The sequence below is a fragment of the Lepisosteus oculatus genome, chromosome 6 (genome assembly GCF_040954835.1).
Source record: "Lepisosteus oculatus isolate fLepOcu1 chromosome 6, fLepOcu1.hap2, whole genome shotgun sequence".
NCBI classification, from domain to species: domain Eukaryota; kingdom Metazoa; phylum Chordata; class Actinopteri; order Semionotiformes; family Lepisosteidae; genus Lepisosteus; species Lepisosteus oculatus.
In genome coordinates, this window is record NC_090701.1 from 30537016 (window position 1) to 30557922 (window position 20907).

At 34.6% G+C, this 20907-nt stretch overlaps 1 protein-coding gene across 3 annotated transcripts in view; it reads right to left on the reverse strand.

Annotated features, from left to right (window-relative positions):
- Positions 1 to 6: 6 nt before the first annotated feature.
- The window catches only part of LOC102682177 (acid-sensing ion channel 1C-like), a 432898-nt gene continuing 411997 nt past the window's right edge, over positions 7 to 20907 (reverse strand). For 2 of the 3 annotated variants that reach the window (XM_069191196.1, XM_069191195.1), the window contains exons 10-11: positions 16613 to 16665; positions 7 to 7476 (exon numbers count right to left, since the gene is read on the reverse strand). In XM_069191196.1, coding sequence (XP_069047297.1) covers positions 7398 to 7476; positions 16613 to 16665 — 132 coding nt within the window. In that variant the 3' untranslated portion in view covers positions 7 to 7397. The remainder of the gene's footprint in view (positions 7477 to 16612; positions 16666 to 20907) is intronic. The other variant, XM_069191197.1, reaches the window with a different exon arrangement.

A 20907-nucleotide genomic window follows, 5' to 3' on the forward strand; every position in this document is an offset into this window, starting at 1 on the left:
CCAACATGAGTGAGAGATTTTTTATTTATTTAAATAACACGTTGGCTCTTAGCTCATTCACAAAATATGCAGATAGTTATTTACGGAATATATTTATACAGTAAATAGAGCCAGATGAAAGAAATCCCACCCCTCAGGTATCAGTCATCATATAAGCTAGATGTAAGAGGGCATACAAATACATATTTAAGAACATAACATGGCTGCATTCAGTATTTCCTTACATCATTTGCATTGTGTTTGATATAAAATAAATGTCTGTCTTGTCACATTTTGTTTTTATCATGCAGAGGCACTGTAAGCTCTGCTCTTCAGTAGGCTTTGCATTGTACTTTAGGTACAGTCTTGTACAGTAGTTACTGTACCTTCTTTCCATGATTTGTAATCAATTATTTCGTATATATTGTACCCTAATGCACAAAAAAGTCTCAAAATGCTCTACCACACAATGCAAAAGATCTTCCATCCATGTAGAAAGACAAAGATTGTTGCTTTCAGTCTTCAAATTAAACTGGAAATCTACAGTATTATTACACTGGTAGTAATACTGTAGGTTCTAATGGCAATGAAAGACAACCCAAAGACCTCTGCTAAAAAGGCCATCAAAAGCAATCGTCATGTACAAGAAATATGTAAAATAATATACAGCGCAATGACAAGTCATGTTCAACAGAAGCAGATCTGTGCTGTAAAATAATATTATGTTTCCCAGTTGTACTACAGGTCCTGGAGAAGAACAAATTAAAAGTGTCCAGTATTAGACACCGCTTCCTTTCATTAGGTCCAGGAGTGTGAAACATAAAAGGAACTGACAATGTGTATAAAAGGCACAATTAAATAAATTGGGCTCACTTCACATGTTTGGTGGTGCTCTCCCAGCATTGTTTTGTTTTTGCTTCACAATAAAAGCAATGACCTAGCAGCTCAGTGACCTTTTGACAGTGCAAAAGCAGAAAACCCCTAAATCTACGTAAATGCAGGTCACTGGGCAAGTGCTTCAGGAGTTCAATATTCAAAGTGACATTTTCTTCACACCTGTTCAAGTTCGAACCTGATGAATGTGCCTTTCAATTGTTTTCTTTTATTGTGACAATTGCTAAAAAAGCATATACTGTATAGTATATAAAGCTTTTGGTATGATTATAATTAAAATCACAAGAATGTATGAGTTACACATTGAAGTTTTATTTTGTGTACAATTATGCTTTTAATGTTCTTGAATTATACAATAAAAGACTACAGGTCTACAGATATGATCATGTATGTACATTTTTAGATTTCGTTCTCAGTGTGGAGCAATATCTGCACAGATTATCTCTCACTTGACTTGGAATTTAGTTCATCTGGCTTCAAAGTACATTACTGATAGATATATACTGAATATGTACTTGAACACTGCAGGGTAAACACAGAAGTACATGAGACATTGGGAGCACGCAGTGAGCATGCAGGAAGGGCAGAGAAGGAGAGGAACACAACAGCACAGTGCACTTTCAGCTGGAAGAAGAGACTACTATTGACTAGATTATGATAGATCTATGCACTAATATTAGGCTGAGATAAGTTTAAAAACAATTGCTTTAAATTTACATTCATTGTTTTGTTCTTGTTTCTTTCAATTTTATTCATGATAAAAGTGTGTTGCTGAAGCAATTGGCCATCTTTTTGGAAATTTGCTTATTGTCCCAGAATTCTCTGTCCTGGCTCATGCTGTCCTGTAATACGTTCAAGGGGTTTAAGGAGATAAATGATTTTATTCTGCAATGAGAGACTTTGATGCCACATACAAAGACAAAAAAAAGTGTAGTCTGAAAAGTACCAGCTGAGATATTCAGAAACTGGTCTGTACTCCTGAGATTTATGTCCTAATTTCCTGTATATTGAATGCTATGTCCTCTGGAACTCAAGTTTTGCAGTTTCTTGTCACCAAAAATATATTATGACTAGGAGTCCACTTGCTGTAACATAAGTATATCAACCACAAACAAAATAAAATGTGCTTCCTTGTTCTCAAAATAAGCTTCAAAACAATATAATGATAATAATATCTGGACAAAACTGATGTTGCATAGCAAATAAAAATGTAAAAATAGAATTAACATATTTGCAGATACCTTTTTGATACAATTGATATAATGATTTCTACATTTCAAATTCAAAGTATTATTCATGATGAATCTGGTCCTTGTTTAAAAAACAAAAATGTCATTTCCAACATTTGTTTTTCATATTCAGAAATTGATTACCTTCAGAAAGATGTGTTTTTATTTCACACATGCTCACTCTATTATTATGTGCCTGGAAATTATACACAGAATAAACACAAACTTTGCTTGTGTGGAATAAATATATTCTTGGTGACTAAAAAAACATGAACTATGCATCAAAGCATTGAAATGCAATGTGTCACAGAATCATCTAAAGTTAAAGTGACTTGTAAGGCTAACCACATAAGAACAAAAGATCATAAAAGCAATGATTAACTGCACACAAAAGTTCATTAGTTGAATGGGTTACATTGGAGATGTTGTACTGGTTACTTCACACACTACTTACTTCAGTTACTTTTTGGTAAGCAGACATGCAATTTTTCTTTAATCTTATGGGTTTTATGTTAAGAAATACAACACCTTCTGTGCTTTGAAAGCATAACGATTTATAGCTGGTTCAATTAACATAAGACATTCTCTAGTATTATCAGGTATCACCTCAATCACTACCAGCGTTTCTTATTACTACTTTGTCAAATGCACATTTCTACAAATGTTGTATTTCTCATCATAAAAAATATATATTAACTAATTGTCAGACATCCAGACATAGACAAATAAGTAGAATAATAGAAGCATGTTCTGGGATCATATTGAACTTTTTTAAAAGTAAAGAAACATCATTTTGGGTTTCCAAGCTCAATAACAAAAAAACAACATATGTGTTACAAAAGGCAGAAATTACATTTTAATGTTCCTTCAGATACAGTATTGACTACTTAAGCTAGTATTTTTCTAAATGCATATTTTGGCAGAGAGTTTTTTTGTGTTCTACTCATTCACTGCACAAAAAATTTTGCACCCTTTTGTATTAAGGTTAAACAATTATTTTCACTTCATTATTTCACTTCATAAGGTTAATACCAAGGACTCACTGAGGCCTCACAAAACTCCCTTAGATTTTAGTTTGATGATAAACCTAAAACAATGTACTGAAATTAATAAATATATGATTTCCTGGTATCTTGAAAGATGACTGCACAAAATAGATTGAGGCAAAAGATAATAAACAGCTTTAGTGCCTTATTTTTTTCAGGCCTCTGGTTTGTCATTTTTCTTTGCTTTTTGTAATTGTTTTTTTTTAAGTCTCACTGAGTCATCAGACATGTGTAAGATGGAGAGTTCAAGCCCTCCAAGATCTACTAATAAAGTGACTCAGAGGATGAATCGTACAAAAGAGCAGTTAAGTACCACCATTGCAATGCATTGAACCTTTCTCTTAATCATTAACATAGCAGTGAAACCCCCGTTATGATTTTTCTGTATGAAAGAATTACAAGGACCTATATCCAAAATACTGCATTATAACAACATTACTGCATAACGTCTTCTGGGCTGAATGGCTAGTGATTTGCACAAACTGGTCTGTCACCTGCCGGCATTTTAGATGACAAAATGTACACTTACAGTCATTGTCTCAACAGTTTGGACGAATTTCATTTAAAAAAAGAATCAATTTTTTTTTTTGTGACACTCACTTGATCTGGATTGCCAATTGCGTGTATTTTTCTTTTTATCTCGCATTTATGAACCTAGTGACCGCTCATTGGGGACAGGGGTAGTGTAGGCAGACTGTTCATCCCAACTTTGAAAAGCCCGTCTTTTAACACCTCTCAGGCGTCACAGCCTCATACTGGAGGTTCAGTGCTTCATTGACAGTACCTCATGCCTGCAAACAAGTTGAATAAAGTTACATTTTAATTTCTGGCATGCACATAACTGATTTTCTCTTTGTTCTGCTTGTACTGTAAATTGTATCTTTCAGAGATCTCTAACCATGTCAGAGAAACATTTGCTCTACTTCTTGACTCAATAACATAAGAATACAGCATGACAAGCAGAATGATTCCATCTCAATGTAATGTTTCTTATTAACTTTGTGCACAAGTCACCATTGACAGGCATAATTTCTTTTGTTCTTTTTCTTTTTTTTTGTTTTTAGAACATCTTACAAAACAAGTATATAGGCTTATTGTTTAGTATTTACAATGTTATGTGCTGAACAGGGACTTCTACCTCCTGTACAATATAAGACTACACATCAGCAGGATTTGTCAACACAGTTAACAATCAAATTGATTCATTTTCTTTACAGGACTTGTCACTGCTCATGGCATGCATACTTCTAATAGTAATATCCACAAGATGTCACCTGTTGGCTTTTCCCATTTTCACAGTGATAGGTTGGAATATTTAACACCTCAGTGGCCAATGTGTGGCATTTGAATGTTTAGAGAAAGTTGGTCTACCAGTGAAAAATCACAGAATGGCATAGACCCTCTGGTCTCTGCAGTACATGTCTCTTTTCTAGTTAAACATTTGTTAATGGTCCGTATTGTGCGCTAACAAAACAACAGATAATTATTTTATCACTTTCAGCAATGAAGTGCAACATAAGTAATATACAGTATTTCTTTGTAAAGAACAGATGAGGGGTCATCAACTATGCATCTGTTCAGAAAAAGCACCACACATTATGAACACAGAAAGCCTGGGGAAATGAAGGCTGTTATCAGGACTTAACAGGGCTCAGTGCACTGAGCATGTTACAGAAGTGATGACACTGCTTGAAACAGTGTAGTATTCTCCTGTGGTGAAAGACCTAGGCTTTCAGCTCAGCAGAGATCTCTGCTTTCTCAGAAGTAGTTTGTGTTTGCTCTGAGCCTGCAAGCAGTGATCAAATCCCAGCAGAGGCATAACAGAGGCGCACTTGTCAGACTTACAAGACTATATGCATTGACCTTTGTCACCCCCATCCCAGCTGAAGCAGATCATTTTGGAAAAAGTTGCATTGTAATTGCAGGAGACCATTCATTTCCAGTGCTTTTTACTTGCAATGTCAATTCCAAACTGAGAAGAGCTTAACATCAAAATGAGAAGATATGTTTGAGGGATGTTCAAAAATCTTGCCATTTTGATTCTTGGTGTCCAAAACAAATACTCATAGATGGGAATTACTTAGGAATCTTACATTATTTTTACTGAAACTGCCTATACCAGACGATAAAGATGAATCTGTCCCAACAAGAATATCATTTATTTTCATCAAAATAAAGGGTTGCTACAGAGATTCAAATGAACTCCATGGCAAAACCAATTAAAGGACGTGGTTAGAAGATTTACATGAAAAAAAATCAGAGGTACAAGAATTTCCACTTGACCCTAATACTGTACAGACCAGACTAACCATCAGATTTCTTAGACCATCTAGAACAGGCTTCTGGGATTTTTTTTCAAATGTTTAAGTTAGAGACTTCACCATAATGTTCCAAGACAGATTCTAATGTTGTGCTGCATAAACCGTTTGGGAAAAAATCAAATTTTATCTACATCAAATACGCTTTGGACACTCTCAGATGATGTGTTGTATCCTAGCAACATTCTCTAGGAACCAACCCATAATGGAAATTTTATAAGAAAAGAGTAGAGGTCAGTCTTTTTCAAGTACATTAAAAATTAGATAGGGGCAGTAGATTTTTGTTTTGATTCAGTTACAGTCAAATTTTATTCATGTCCTTGTTGTATTTATTTAAACTCATCTGAGGCCTTCAGTTTTTTATATGTGGATAAATAATATTTTTTTCTCTGTCATAAAACTTTAGATAACCTATTTTGCAGGTAAGTTTTCAATCCCTTGGTACTTGTCTTGCATTTCTTACATAAATAGTCTTGTGAATAATTGGATTCATTAGTGTAACTGAAAAAATGGTGTAACCTGAGGTTTAAAGTAGATTAGTCTTCCTTTGGTATCTGAAGGCAATTCCCCTAAAATGGAAAAGTTAATAATATAACATAGTAATTTAATAATTATCATGTAATAATTAACTGACCACATATAAAAAGTAATTGTTAACTCTCTCTTTGTATGCTTCTTTTCAGTTCTGATCTTTCCCCAGACAGATTGCAACTTCTTAGATTGGTTATAACCCCCAAACCACTGAAACACAGTCAGATTAATTCCTTCAGCCCTGACCATTTGTGAAAATGAGTTTTGTAAATCAAATTTTCAGCATCAGCTACTAATGACATTTAAATTTTGTGTCTTTCCCTCACCTCCCTTGACATCCCCTTGTTAGTATATGGGACAAACAAACAGACAACTTTGCTTATGACCCTTCAAATCGTTTTTCTTTGTGACTTATTCCCTTTTGATTGATTTATACATATTTCAGTATTCATCTGTGGTGTGTAGCTGGACTAATAAAACCTCAAATCTACAGTTACTGTAAACATGAGCTGAGATGATACCTCAGTACTACCAAATATATCTTTATACTACTTTCAGAAAACATTAGAATTCATATCTCAAGCAGCAAATTGTGAGAATTCTGCTTCGCACAATCCATGGTGAGGATGTTGACATTGCAGTGAGGGACTTTTTCTCCTTCACATTTCCAGTCTCAATATAACCACAGGAGACATTTACAGGTTATTGTCCTATTGAGCCATTGCTTTAGCATGACATGGATACACTAATATCAGATTAGTGGTAGTCAATTCATTTATTCATTTTTATGACTTTTGCTTCCCAGATGCAGTTTAACTGTTCCCATAGTGCTTTCTGCCAAATGCGAAGATTTTCATTGCCTATGCAGTATTTTCTTCAGCCTTGCAGATTGGTCCAGAATCCTGAAAAAGTTCTGATGGGAATTTATTGCCCATTCTTTTGTCCATAGTTGTTTCTCTTTTGCTCTTTCTGGGTTCTCAGGAAGAGAGTAGTGAAGCTGTATCTGGTTCATGGAAGTCTTGATGGTACATTTTCCAGCGCAGTAGAATGTGGACTCACAGCTCTTCACAGATATCATAGTAGGCTCCTGATGTGTGGGAATTCTTATGTAACAGGATTAAAAACAACACATACAGTACGTACAGAGTTTGGATGCCTGGAGATGTCAGTTCAACCTGAGTTCTGTTTTGGAAGTTTGTGTAATTTTGATAAGTGATTATATTTCTTTCAGGCATTGTTACTCTTTTCTATTCTCCGAATATTATTCTTTTCACTGTAGTTTTTATTTATTTTTTTATTATATATGTGTATTTATAACAGTTATTGTCACAGTTTACTGCCAACACCAATTTCCCTCCCCCCAGCGGTTTGTTGTCAACAAGCAAACTCCTCAAAGTTGCCTAAAGTCGGGTGACGAGGTAGCATGTTCGGCGTGAATCCGAGACTGTCCGAGTGACTCCTGAGTGTGTCACAGGTACTCTGCAAAACATGAACGGGGAAGGGGGATTTGGGTTAGGGGTGAGGGACAGGATGTTAAAATTCAGGGTTTGGGAAGAAGAATGGAGGAAAAACAGCAAATTAAAAACAAGGGACATTTATAGACATTATGTAGGGGGTTGAGGTGGAAAACATGAACAGAGAACAGGAAAACAGGTAGGGCACAGAAAAAAAAAAATTGAAGATGGTGTTCCAAACAAGAGAGAAAGAGGAAATGAGAAAGAAACAAATAGAAATGTAAAAGCACAGGAAAGAGAAGAAATGTAAAAATGAATGAAAAGATATTGGTAAATGATTTTAAAAAATGCAATGAAGAAAAAATACGAGAAAGAGTGTAAATTTACAGGAAAAATCCAGTTGTAGACATATAAATGTACCACAACAGGAAACACAGGCATGGAAAATGGGAGCAGTGAGGAGGACAGGACAATAAACAGAGAGAAGGGAGATTTAATCATTTGGAGTACAGAGAGTTGCACAAGAGAAGAGAGAGAACATATTAAAATCAGAGTGAAAAAGGAATGCAAGAGGATTTTTTAAGGGAAAGATGAAAATGAGAAAATGTGGAGGACAGGAAGGTAAAAAGGGAAGAGAAAAAAGAAGTTTGTTTTTTTAGACTAGTGACTTTTACTGTTTGCTATGGAATAGTAAACTAAAATGAAATTTGTATAGCAATGTTTTTCAGAGTGGGTATTAGTGATTGCTAAAGTTGGGGAAAGTTATGTCAGTGGATTGTTATAACATGAGTTCAATTCAATATCTGGGATTAATTGTTCAGGAGATTTCCACAGCAGATTTTAGCTGCTGATTCTGCAGATGAAGCCCAATTTTTGTGGACACATTGCATGCAGACCTGTGATGACATCACAAAGTAATGCATCTAGTGATGTCATCAGTCACAGGTTCCATGTCAATATCTACAAAAAATGAACTTTATCTGGAGGAACAACTTATCTTTTGCTTTTGATTTTACTTAGTCAAAAAGATATATCATGGTAATTTTAACAGTTTGTGAGTAAAGTACAAAATGCCCGTAAGTAAGATCCTTTTTAGCTCGTTCCTTGGCCCCTTTTAATGTGCTTAAGAAAATTAACATTCTACTTTAAAAAAAACCCAATATGAATTCCATTAAATAGACTTTTTAGACCATGGCTTTTGTGGCTTTTTGTAGCTGCGTGATGGGAGTATAATTTAGTCTGCTTTATGCATCCCTGTTAAGAAAATGGGTGGTATCTAATTACTTACAGGGGTCATTTTAAAAAAGTTTTTTTTCCCTATGATGGAATTTGGCCTTACACTTGCTTCGTTTTCAAAAAACTGTGGAGAGGCCAAATTAAGTTTAGAAAACATTCTTTGAATAAAATTGAATGAGTATTAATCACATGAGCAATCATTTTTCTGAAGTGTAATCTTTCCCTGTTTGTTGTCCAAAAAATGGTACAATGTGTAGTATTTTCTGGACTTACAGTGCCTTGCAAAAGTATTCACCCCCCTTGGACCTTTTCACATTGTTTTGTGTTACAGCATGTAGCCATGATGTATTTAACTGAGAATTTTTGCCACTCATCAACACAAAGTTCTCTCTACTGTCAAAGTGAAAAAAATCCAGACATTTTACTAAATTAATTGAAATTAAAAAACAGAAAATAAGTGAATGCATAAGTATGGCATAAGTGGAATGACTTAAAAAGTTGCTGTTCACAAATGGTCCCCATCCAACTTGAAGCTTGAGCAATTTTACCAAGAAGAATAGGCAAAAATTCCAGTGTCAAGATGTGCCACGCCGATACTTACCCAAAGAGACTCACAGCTGTAATTGCTGCCAAAGGTGGTCCTACCAAGTATTAACCCTGGGGGGGGGGGGGGGGGGGTGAACATTTACCCATTCAATTATTTTCTGTTGTTTATTTTTAATTAATTTAGTAAAATGTCTGGATTTTGTTTTCACTTTGACATTACAGAGTACTTTGTATTGATGAGTGGCAAAAATTCTCAGTTAAATACATCATGGTTACATGCTGTAACACAATAAAATGTGAAAAAGTCCAAGGGGGGTGAATACTTTTGCAAGGCACTGTACATTATTCATGACAAATATAACTTTGATCTCTGCCATGCTTCTATGATTACATTTTGACATTTTTATTATATCTTCCAAAGTGACACATTATTCAGTCTGAAAATCTTTTTCTTATGTGTTGTTTTTTGTTTCTATTTCACTGGGGTATGAATACATTCAGAAGACATTGGAGCTGGTTTCCACAGTGTTTTGAACAGATAAATAGGACTGTCAGAAAGAATGCATGTGTAATATAGCATTCATATAACTATCAAAGAAATAAGAGCTCTAAAGCTTCAACGGTTTTCTGAAATAAAATAACAACTCAGGGATTAACATTTCCTTCTAATGCATTTCAAATGAAGAGTAATTTGGGTTTAATGCATTTGGAAATATATGGACTGCTCATTTATGAATTTTTACAAACTGGAAGCGACAACATCCTGAATGTTGCACACTCACGTTGAATCCTCTTAGGTTTGAATATGCATTTGATTTAAAAATATTTACAGAAGTACCTCGTAGCTTTCTGTTTTGCTTAGAATGTTACTATTTTTAGTACTCTTTTAATGTTAATCTTAATTATCACTGCTGTTTTTTTTGTCTTTATTTTATTGTAGCTACAGTCCATAATTACAAGACAAATCAGTTAGAGATTAGTATTCTAATGTGATATAATTTTATTTTGTTCCATAAACATACAGTATTTAATACTTTTGGACTGGTGGTCAAAATTATGGGGTCTCGTTTATACTCTGGGATCTTATTTGTTCATAAATAAGGACAATAACAAAGCCTACAGTATGGTTTTCAGTGATAAAATGGATGTGCATTTTTTAATGAAAATTATTTGAGTAAAATGATGGTAAATTCTACCCTCAGCATCATGCTTTTTTAAATGAGTCAATAAATGTCTTCTATTTCAGTTGTGTTTCATTAGGACCATTCGCAGGACTACACATATACTGTATGTATATGCATGTACAGTATTGATGAAAGCTGAAGACCCGTTTTATTATTTCTTTCTTCTCGCCAGGGGGAGCTACAACACCACAGAGCACTAGAAAGCATTATCAAGAAAGGCCATAGAAATCTCCTCCCAAGGCGACTTAACAGCAATGACTCCAGAATGGAGCCCATATACAGTAAATACAACTGCAAAAGAACAAGAAATAAGACATACTGTATAATGCATTATTTGAAGTTACAAAGCCCTATAAACACATTTAAGTAAAACTGTTTACTGCAAAATAATTTCCAGCTTCAGAAATGCAACTTGAATAAAACGAACTAGTCCCATAATATGAGAGTAAATATTTTGAGGAGCCGTAGAACATGAAGTTGTAATCACATGGAAATATAAGTGTGTTATTTTTCAAAATGAGAAAAGTGCTATTTGAGGGATCATATACTGCATGAAGTATTTTTTTATGAAACAATTCAACAGTTGAGACACACTTAAATTTTGGTAAAATTTAAAAGGTAATTACACCCTTTTTATCTGTTTTAAATTTGATCCTTTCCTTCTATACATACAGACTGTTATCTTTTTGAACTTTGATAGGCTCCAGATTTGGCTTTAAATAGACATTTCAATAAACATTCTATGAAATATAGATAATCTTCTTCTCCATTTTACAGTAGTTGTGTTTTCAATTTGTTAGAGGAATTTGTGCATTGCAAAAAATATTTTAAAATTCTACATAATAATTTAAACCCTGAATAATTAATATTCCCTTGCTTTAGTAACTACTTACAACTTTCATCATTTAGATTATAATTAAGCATTCGCTGCAAGCTGTGTTATGTATTACAGAATGTGTGTGTTTAGAAAATAAAGTTTACTCTCCTACAGGATTTGTTTTCTTGGGTGTAACATTCTAGCACTTCAGATTAATGGTAATATAGAGTATAATATTTTGATATACAGCTCTTCAAGCAACAAAAATATATTACTCTTGCATTGTGGCCTTTTCAAAACCAATCCCATCTCTAAAGAGCAACTCTTATCTGTCAATGATCTGTCAGAGGTGAGCCATCTATCCATGATCATTCAGTAACGTGCAACCTTTTCTGGAGTGAGTGTGAACAAATATAAATGTGTAAATTCAAAGTAACCTCTGCTACACTATCAGCATCTTTTAACTCCTACTGTTACATGCAAAACAACAGGTGTTGCCAGAGTAAACAATGTAGCATTGATCAAAGCATAGAATTGTTTTAACTAGTTCTTCACATTATCGTGCTTACGTTGAAAATGTAGCAAATGGCTTCAATGCATATGGGCCTTTCTATTGTAGCAGTATTCATGTCAAAGGAAAAATAATGCAATCCACAAATACTGCAAATGTGACAACTTAATTTGTACCCATCTACAGTATATACTCTACTGTAACTTATTATTTTTTGTCCATGAATCTGAGAAAAGCACCATGGTTAAGTACAACAAGAGGCAGCTTGAAACTGCAATGTTGTGGACTGAAATGCTGAATTGCACCAGTAAAGTTTTCAGCTATTTAAATGGCACAAACATAATTCACATCAACAATAATAATAATAATAATAATAATAATAATAATAATAATAATAATAATAATAATAATATAGCATGGATAAATTTGCTTAATTGTTTAACTCAACTGGTTGAGAGTATCACATCCTAGCTGTGGGGGCGAGACTTGTCAGGTCTCTCAAAAGAAGCATGTGGGAAGCAATGGTCTTGACAGAACTATTATTAAGTTATTATCTATCAACAAGGATAGAAGAATGAACGAAAAGTGAGATATGAAAGACCCAAGGGAAAAAATGATTGACAGTTAAATACTTTAAATTAAAAAATTATGCCAAGTTGACCACAGTTCAGGGGACGTTGGTCTGAAGATCATCCGTTTGGAGTGATCAAGTGATAACTAGGCTACACCTTCTGAATGAGAAAGGGCAAGCATCACTTCTGGAGCTGGCCTCCATGGAGAGCCACACAAAGGTGATACAAATCCCCCCAAATTTGTTGAGGAATCCTTTAGGGAAATTTAAGACATTAGAGGAAAATCGAGGATGATGTGGAGACTTGAACTGAGCGGCGGTGCCACTAAAGGGAAGCATGTATCTGGAGAGATAGATTGGTAGATCTGAGTCGCAAAAGGACTGTCAGTGTTAAGGGAGGAACAATTTCGGGGAGCAAATCAAGAGATAACAACACAATCTATAGACAAAAATATTTGGGACAAAAAAGGGAAATGTCTAGATAATGAAGGGGACATTGCTGATGTACTAAATGAAAGCAGTCAAAAACCCAGGCAGCGTAAGGACAAAGTTTTCTATTAAATAGTATCATTACAGAAGAGGCAGAAGTGTTTCAGATACATTCTAGACTAATACTGTACATCCCCTTGGCCATTGGTACGAATTGTAACACAAGATGTCATTTATAAGCCATTGACACAACTCTTTCAAAAGTGGCTCAAGTTGGGGTGGTCTGGAAAATTGCTAAGTTAATGCCTATCCATAAAAAGGATGGTGAGTTCTTTCAGTTATGTAATGTAATTAGTGGAGTTCCACAGGAAACTGTCCTAGGTCCACTGCTCTTCCTAATTTATCTAAATTCTGGTGTAGCTAGATGCAAACACTGCAGAAACAACATATGGCATTCAATAGGGTTTAGATACAATTCAAGACTGGCAAACATTTGGAAGATGGCATTTAATATAGACAAGTACAGGATTTTGCATTCAGGAAGTACAAAATACAAACTATGAATACAAAATTGGAAATGGAGCTAGAAGCAGCTACTAATGAAAAAAAACTGACAAACTGACAAATCATTTACATTTTCTAGACAATGTGGGGGAAGCAGTAAAAAACGCAAACAAAATGTTAGGATTATAGCAGGGTTGCAAGAGTGGTGAGAGCAGTTATACACCCAGAATATTGTAGATGGTCTCATCAAAGTTTTTTCAAGAGAAATGGGATTATTTGAGAGATTGGGAAAATATGTGCTAGCGAATTACAAGTACATACGTGTGCTGAGTGCATAAGTGTGCTGAGCAATGCAATTTCAGGTGCGGACAACATAGCATTCTGCTGCAATTGATGCTTAAGAGCCTTAAATTGGGACCTTTGTCACTGTGTGCATCTGTTCTAATGCCCTCTTTACTACCTGAAGTCCTAAATTATTAGTGTGACCACGTTGGCATCAAAAATGGACAGTATGTTGATCCAGACCACCTTAAGTACCTACTGTATACATGGCCACAAAAGAAGGGTGAGAAAGAATAATTTACTGAGCATAAAGTAAGCAAAGATGCAGAAGAGAAAGCAGATTGGACTCATCTGGGGAGAAAGTGCATCAACAGAGCTGCCAAATGTAGCAACTTTGTATAGGAACCATGCTTCCCCTTGAGGGAATGAAAGGACTCTGGCAATGACCCACGCCCAAATCACAGAAAACATTTCTGGGTGCTCTGAAGAACAGCACTGAGCAACAGAAAACTTCCATTCGGAAGTCACCTGTAAATTAAAAAAAAAGATGGCAAGTTACTGCAAGGTGTTGGACCAGGCCCAGGGATGGGCTGATATTTATGAGAATTCATCCATCTCTGTGTGAGAAGCTGAGCCTTGAAGCTTACAAAAGAGAATTGACTCCAGGCATCTTACATCACCATATGGCTCTCACTGAGCCGCGCAGTCTTGTGGGGCTGTAAGAATGTAGCAGGAGTAAACAGAAGCAATGTAAAATGCTTGTAAAATGGAAAAAAATAAATCTTTAGTGTGGAGATTCAGAGTGGCTTTGGAAGTAGAGAGTGAGTTTGCACCTCTGATCCAGAAAAGCATGCATGTGCCTGCAGCTCCAGAGGTGGGAGTGAAGCATCTGAAGCATTAATGCTGCAAATGGAGAAGAGAGCAATTGGGAAATGCTGATTGTGGGGATCATAAAAAGGGTAAGTCAATGTGAATCACCTATCCCCATGGTACTTCCGTATTACAGAACATGTTGGCTCATCAGCAAGGTTAACTACTTGCATTACACATCCTATACGTCATTGGGGAAAGCTCTGCAATCTCATTTGTCAGACCAGAAAGCTTGCTAAGTTGTCTATGAAATGGTAATTCAATGTGGAGGAAACCAATTTGAAGCTCTGCTTGTGCTGGCAGCCAACAGCTGAAGGTGCAAGTGAGATTGAAAACAGTAGCACATGTGTTTTCACTGGCCCATAAGTATGATCTGTTTATTGTCAATCTTCACTTTCTCTTCCAGATGGGTCTACTGATTGAGTTGATAACAGAGAAGGTGCTTTTAGTGAAATAAAGGCCATTACTGCGGAGAAGACACATAGACCAGTTCTCCACTGGTACAGAGGCTCCCACTGACCACATAGCACAGTGTTAGTGTGACCACTAGGGTGGTGTGGAAACAGTGGCAAGTGGAAGTGGAGACCTTCACCTAGCCAGAAAGTGATGTGCCTTGTAAATGTTACTTTAGGGACACAGAATTCTACCCCACCAGATTCATGGGTGTCAGAAACAGGTGTCTAAACAGGTTTGGATGCTATGTGGAAAATTCATGTGTACCACCTTATCATTAATTATTCCTGTATCTATGGAAGGATATATGTATGAAAGAATCTGTGGACCTATGTATTTAAACACCCTAGAGAGGTGTGGAAAATCTCTTGGAATCATTCTGTACAAAAAAATAATAATTTCATCAATGACATCCTCCACAGCAGAAGATAACCTGCGGCGTTTTTATAATACTGTTTAAATTGTGTTCCAACTTTTTCAATTTGGCAAAATTTAATTTAGAAAAAATAAGAAGATACATAGAGTGACTCATGCTTTCATGGTTGCCAAGTCACAAAGTTAAATCTAATTCATTGAGATACTTCAGGAACAAGTGTGTTGGTTTCTTAGATTTTCTGAGTTTTTTAGATTAAATTAGCAAATAGATTGACAGTGAGCTAAGATAGGTTAGGGGGCATGTTTCTGTTTTTGACAGATCAGATAAATGTCTCTAAAACACTACATTTTCCCTATAGGTAAGCTCTTAGCTATGTCTCAAATGTTTTCACTTCAGCACTATAACAATTACAATGTGTTAAGACAACCATGAGTAAAATAACTATAACTTAAGTATAGCTGCATGAAGCTATATGAGATAGCTTAAAAACCGGTACACCACTGATGATGTATCCTCTTTCCCTGTTGATTTCTGGGCATTTTTTAGTTCTTATAAGCTACAAATATTTCCATATTTATATTTGGTGATACATGCAAATAAGTGACAAGAAAGTACATGAAGTCATTCTTAAAGTTAGCCTTAAAATTGTTTATTGATCTATTTAATAATAATAAAACATTAACTGTGTCATTGCTTTGAACTGTATTTGTCTCTTAAAGAAATGGCTTTAATTCCTTCCAGAGGTTCAATAACCTGAAAAGGAAAGCAAATCTTTATTCTAAGCTTCCATGTATTTAAACAAGGAGTTTAAACAAGTTATTAAATTGCAAACTGTATTTGTTCTCTAATGAAATCCCTAATTTTAAATTACTAAATTATTCTATACTGTAGCTCAGATTTTACATTGTATTTCAGTTTACAGCTGCAGAGGGTTTTTCAGCAATTTATTTTTATCTTTAATGACAAAATGTCATTAGACATGATTGAAAATATTTTTTTCTTCAACCATTATATATTTATAAAAAGGTTAAACACATATAGACTGAAGTTAATAGGTGCTTCATTTTCACAGAAAGAAATTATGAGAGAGAAGGTGTATGTCACCTTAACAGCAAAAACAAAAGGTTGAAAAAGGCAACAAATCACCATTACTTATTTGAAACCACACACAGTACAAACTCTATATGTGCTACTCACTTCAATTCTTCCCTCATTTATGCTATAATAAGAGAAGACTGTGAAAGTTATAAAAGACAGACCCACCAAACCAGCTTGAATTGAAAGTGTTAGTTAGTTAGGGTGTAACATATGAGATGGTTTGTGGTGTATCAGAGTAAAGAGAGAAAGTGGGACGAGTCACTATTATTAATGGGGATCGCTACCTGGGGACATGATTAGGCGTGACACCAGGGCTGGTTGGGTTCTCTGGAAATTCCTGGAATAGACATGATGAAAAGAAGGATGAAGTGACTGAAATAAAATAATACAATGCAGAGATTAATTAAATAACAAGTGCTTTAAAACAAATCATCGTGGCTATTGGTTATAATGAATGTACAGTACTCCAGGACATGGATTGATAGGGACTAGAAATGTAGAAAGTCAACCAACTGGACTTGTTGCTGGTTTACGCTTATTTTGAACTGAGGGTTGTAAAGCAATCCATACAAATAATGGTGCTGGCATATTTGTGAATTTAAAGAAATTCACAAAAGTGAGTCAAAAGCTATTACATTAAACTTTTCCTATTTTTTAACACAACAGACTTTTGGCAAAATTTTAGTTAAATCATTTGCCAGTGGTTGTTGATCAAAACCAAAAGAACTGAGAGAATGTGTTGCAAATGATATTTTCTGAATGCTGAAGTCCTTCTCTTACAAAGGAAAGCTTTTGCAGGAATGCATACATTTTCCATGATTCACTTTCCTTGATTCAAGTACTTGAACACCCAATACTGTACATCAAATAGTTGTATTCCTATATGAGGATATAATGTGTTTATAGTTCAGGTGGGTAGCTGCGTCAGCATGCGTAGGCTGCAAAGGAACAAGTAATAGGTTTATTCCATGCTGAAAAAAAGAAGAAAGAGAACACAACGTTTCGGCCGTGGAGCCTTCTTCAGGTGTGTGACACACCTGAAGAAGGCTCCACGGCCGAAACGTTGTGTTCTCTTTCTTCTTTTTTTCAGCATGGAATAAACCTATTACTTGTTCCTATAATGTGTTTATTACCCTTTTAGAAGAACTTGGAAAGGAATATTCTCATGTTCTGCATTTTCTTTTGTCTTTTTGTACTGTTGGACAAGAGGTTTGAAGTTTTCAATTTAATATAATTCTAAACATTTTGACCGAAGTGATAAATGCACAAATTATTTTACACTAGGAAACCCACAGAAACCCCAAAGAAAGCTAGTCAGATCTGAGACGTTGTCATTGGTGTCCGATGGTAATAAAACAAGGCAGAGAAATTGTCATTCTAAAGAAATGGAAATACGCCTATCTATTAATATACCACATGGTACTGTATCAGTTCATGTTTATATTGAGCTCAAATCATTGGTCTTTTGATAGATCAGCACAAAATGTGTCAAATATCCTATGTTTTCAAAGAGATGATCTGAGTAGGTCATGGCTCTGATGCTCCTATTCTGTTGCTTTAAATTAAAATGTATTAAATTTAATAATCAAAATGAAATATTTCACAGTAAGCAGATCATAAAGCAGAATATACAGTATATTGAACTAGGAATGGCTACATTCTTAGTTCAATGCATACTGTCGGTGGCGCTCAGCGGATTCTGTGCTGATGTTTGGGTAATCGAAGTTATGGTCGGCTAGCGGCATACCTTAGATCTCAACTTTTCAAGTGGAACTGATCAAGAGACATCCAGAAATGTTTTTGACACTAACATTTCAAAATACACCCAAGACTTTTATTGATACGTTTCACCATGAAAAGAATAGAGTATATATTCACTTCTATTAAATATGCATCAGAAATTATAACCATACAAATGTAACAGTTATAGTTATTAGTTATAGGATATTTGCTTAAAAACATTTCCCAAAATATATTGACCTTTGATGAATTTAAGTAAGCATGCTAATTGATAATTTTAACAACTTGATCTAATGTATTGCATTTTATTAAATGGATAAACAATTATTCCACAGTGGTTTGGTGTGGTGAATATTTGGTCTCTCTATATTTTAACATTTTTAAGTAATTTAAAGTAAACTGTCCTTTTATAATCATGTCCTGGAGTACAGTAATGGATGTTATTGTAATGCTGTTAGCAATAGGAAAAGTAGTAGGCTGGCCCTGGTGTATTAGGTGCAAATATTATTAGTCAAGCTCCAAAAAACAGTGAAAGGAATTAATTCTTAAACTTTAAAAATAAAATGTAATTACAGCAAGCCACAGATTGATTAATACATTATACTAAATGGCTATTTGACTCGATTTGTAAGTTGAGAAGGGTATGGATTCATGGATATGTGTCAAAGTGAGTTCATGACATTATACAGTACTGTAGCTGTAACATACAGTATAAGACATAGGTGCAATACACACCTATTTTTTCTGTTATTGTAGTTTCTTTTATTGTAAAATATGAACATCACTTCGATCATGAATTACTAAACCAATGAATAAAGAATGCATTATTACTGCAGTCGGTTTCCCATAGCTCAGTAAGATTAATTCAAAATCTCCTTTTACAAAAAATGTAATTTAGAAGTCTTTGAAATCTTGATGAACGTCTCAGTAAAAATAAAATGTGAGCGCTAAAAACTGATGTATGACTTTTGTGAAATTAAAAATGTATTTTTTTCATAATTACATCACAGATAACATGAGATAAATTATGAAAAATAACATTCATAAATTAAAAAAAAAGTTGTAAAGCAGTAATTCATTAAAAAATGAATGTGGAAAATTGACTAATTTTAATTAATCTAAAACTACAAAAAGGTTGAGCACCTGCACAAATACGACATGCTGTACATTTGAATGTGATCCTATATAAAAGCTTTATAAATGATGATCATTCACACAGTGCGCCACAGTGCACTGTCTGTGTTATATTCATTGCAATGATTCCTGTCTAAGGAGGGATTTTCTTCATATTGAAGTCTCCCAGTGACTCCTGGGAGTCTCCTTTGTTCACCCTACCTTTTCTACGGTATGGAATACATATTAAGTGAAAGCGGTTTAAGAACACGAATCATTCGGAAATGATATTTTAATACAATGAAAAACAAATGACTAACCAATGAGAGCACCTACTAAAATCCAGCAATATGGAAAAAAAAATTAAGCTCCAACAATAAACAGACAAAAGCTGACTGCAGGCAAGTGAACAAGGTTAGGGGAATGATAGTTCAATAACAGTACTTGGAACCATATACTGTACCTCTTTACGTATAATATAATTCAAACATATCCATGCTAATACAAAGTACCTGGTATATATAGTATGTTGTTCATGTCACAGTTTAAACACCCTTTGATAATGAGATAATAAGAAAAGCTTATGTTTGTAATGACATCTGAAAAAAAAAACTGCTCCTTTGGAGGTGACTGTCTTCCTATCCATTGCATTTAATTTTTGCACTTAAATAACATTAAGTAATGGGTTTATTTGACAACAGTAGTATAGAAACAATGTGAAGTAAATACAACCACTTTTCAAAAAGGATTTTGATTTTTTTAATCAACTGCTGAGTTTTAGTATTAGAATTCTGGCTTCTACCTAATGTGTCCTATATACAGTACACCTTCAGTGAATAAATATAATATTCAAGTCACCTGTTCTTAAGTTGTTTACAGCTTTAAAAATTAAAGCCATAATAAATCTATGAATAAGTTATATAATTTTGGAATTCCAAAAAAGGGGAAAGTAATTAATCTAAATCTCTCTTAAAAGCCATGTCTTAGAGGACCAATCATCAACCCATCTTATAATTGCCATTGTCCAGCAGCAAGAGACAGGTAGCTACAGTATATAAGATTCCCCTTACCTTTAGGTCATCTGTCCAATTTATACTGAAGCAATTACTCAGTCATGTATCACACAGTATCACATTCCACATGCAATACCCAAGCATGTCTCTTTTTTTTCTTTTGTTCTATCTAGATCAATGCAACAATTTCATAAAAAAGACATATGCCATGCAAAACAATCACTTCAATTCTCATTCTTTTGTTTAGATTGCTGCTGAGTCACATCTATTTCTTATGCTTTAATTGTCTGAAGGGCATAATAACAATCAGTGCAAATACTGACAAGTTGCACTGCATGGATACTAGGTGGCACTCTAAATCATTCTAATTGGTTGTTTTCAAAGCAAAGCCAGCTACAGGCAGTTGATGTTTTGTTACTATTCCATTATTGGAGATACTTATATTACTTGAGATAACTACTGTGCCTACAGTATACATCAATGGATGAGATATTCCCTGCTAAATTAAAACCACTGATGGAATTCATTTAACAGCATAAAACTGCCACAATGTACAGGAACAGTATATACATTAGGTATCTTATGTAGTCTGGTTTCATATTAATGTTGTTTGTGATCTGAGTGTCTGTCTAAACACCTGTTACCACATCAGTATCTGAATCAAGCTTTTAAGACTGAAGTAATTGAACATGCAACATACAGGCCATTCAATC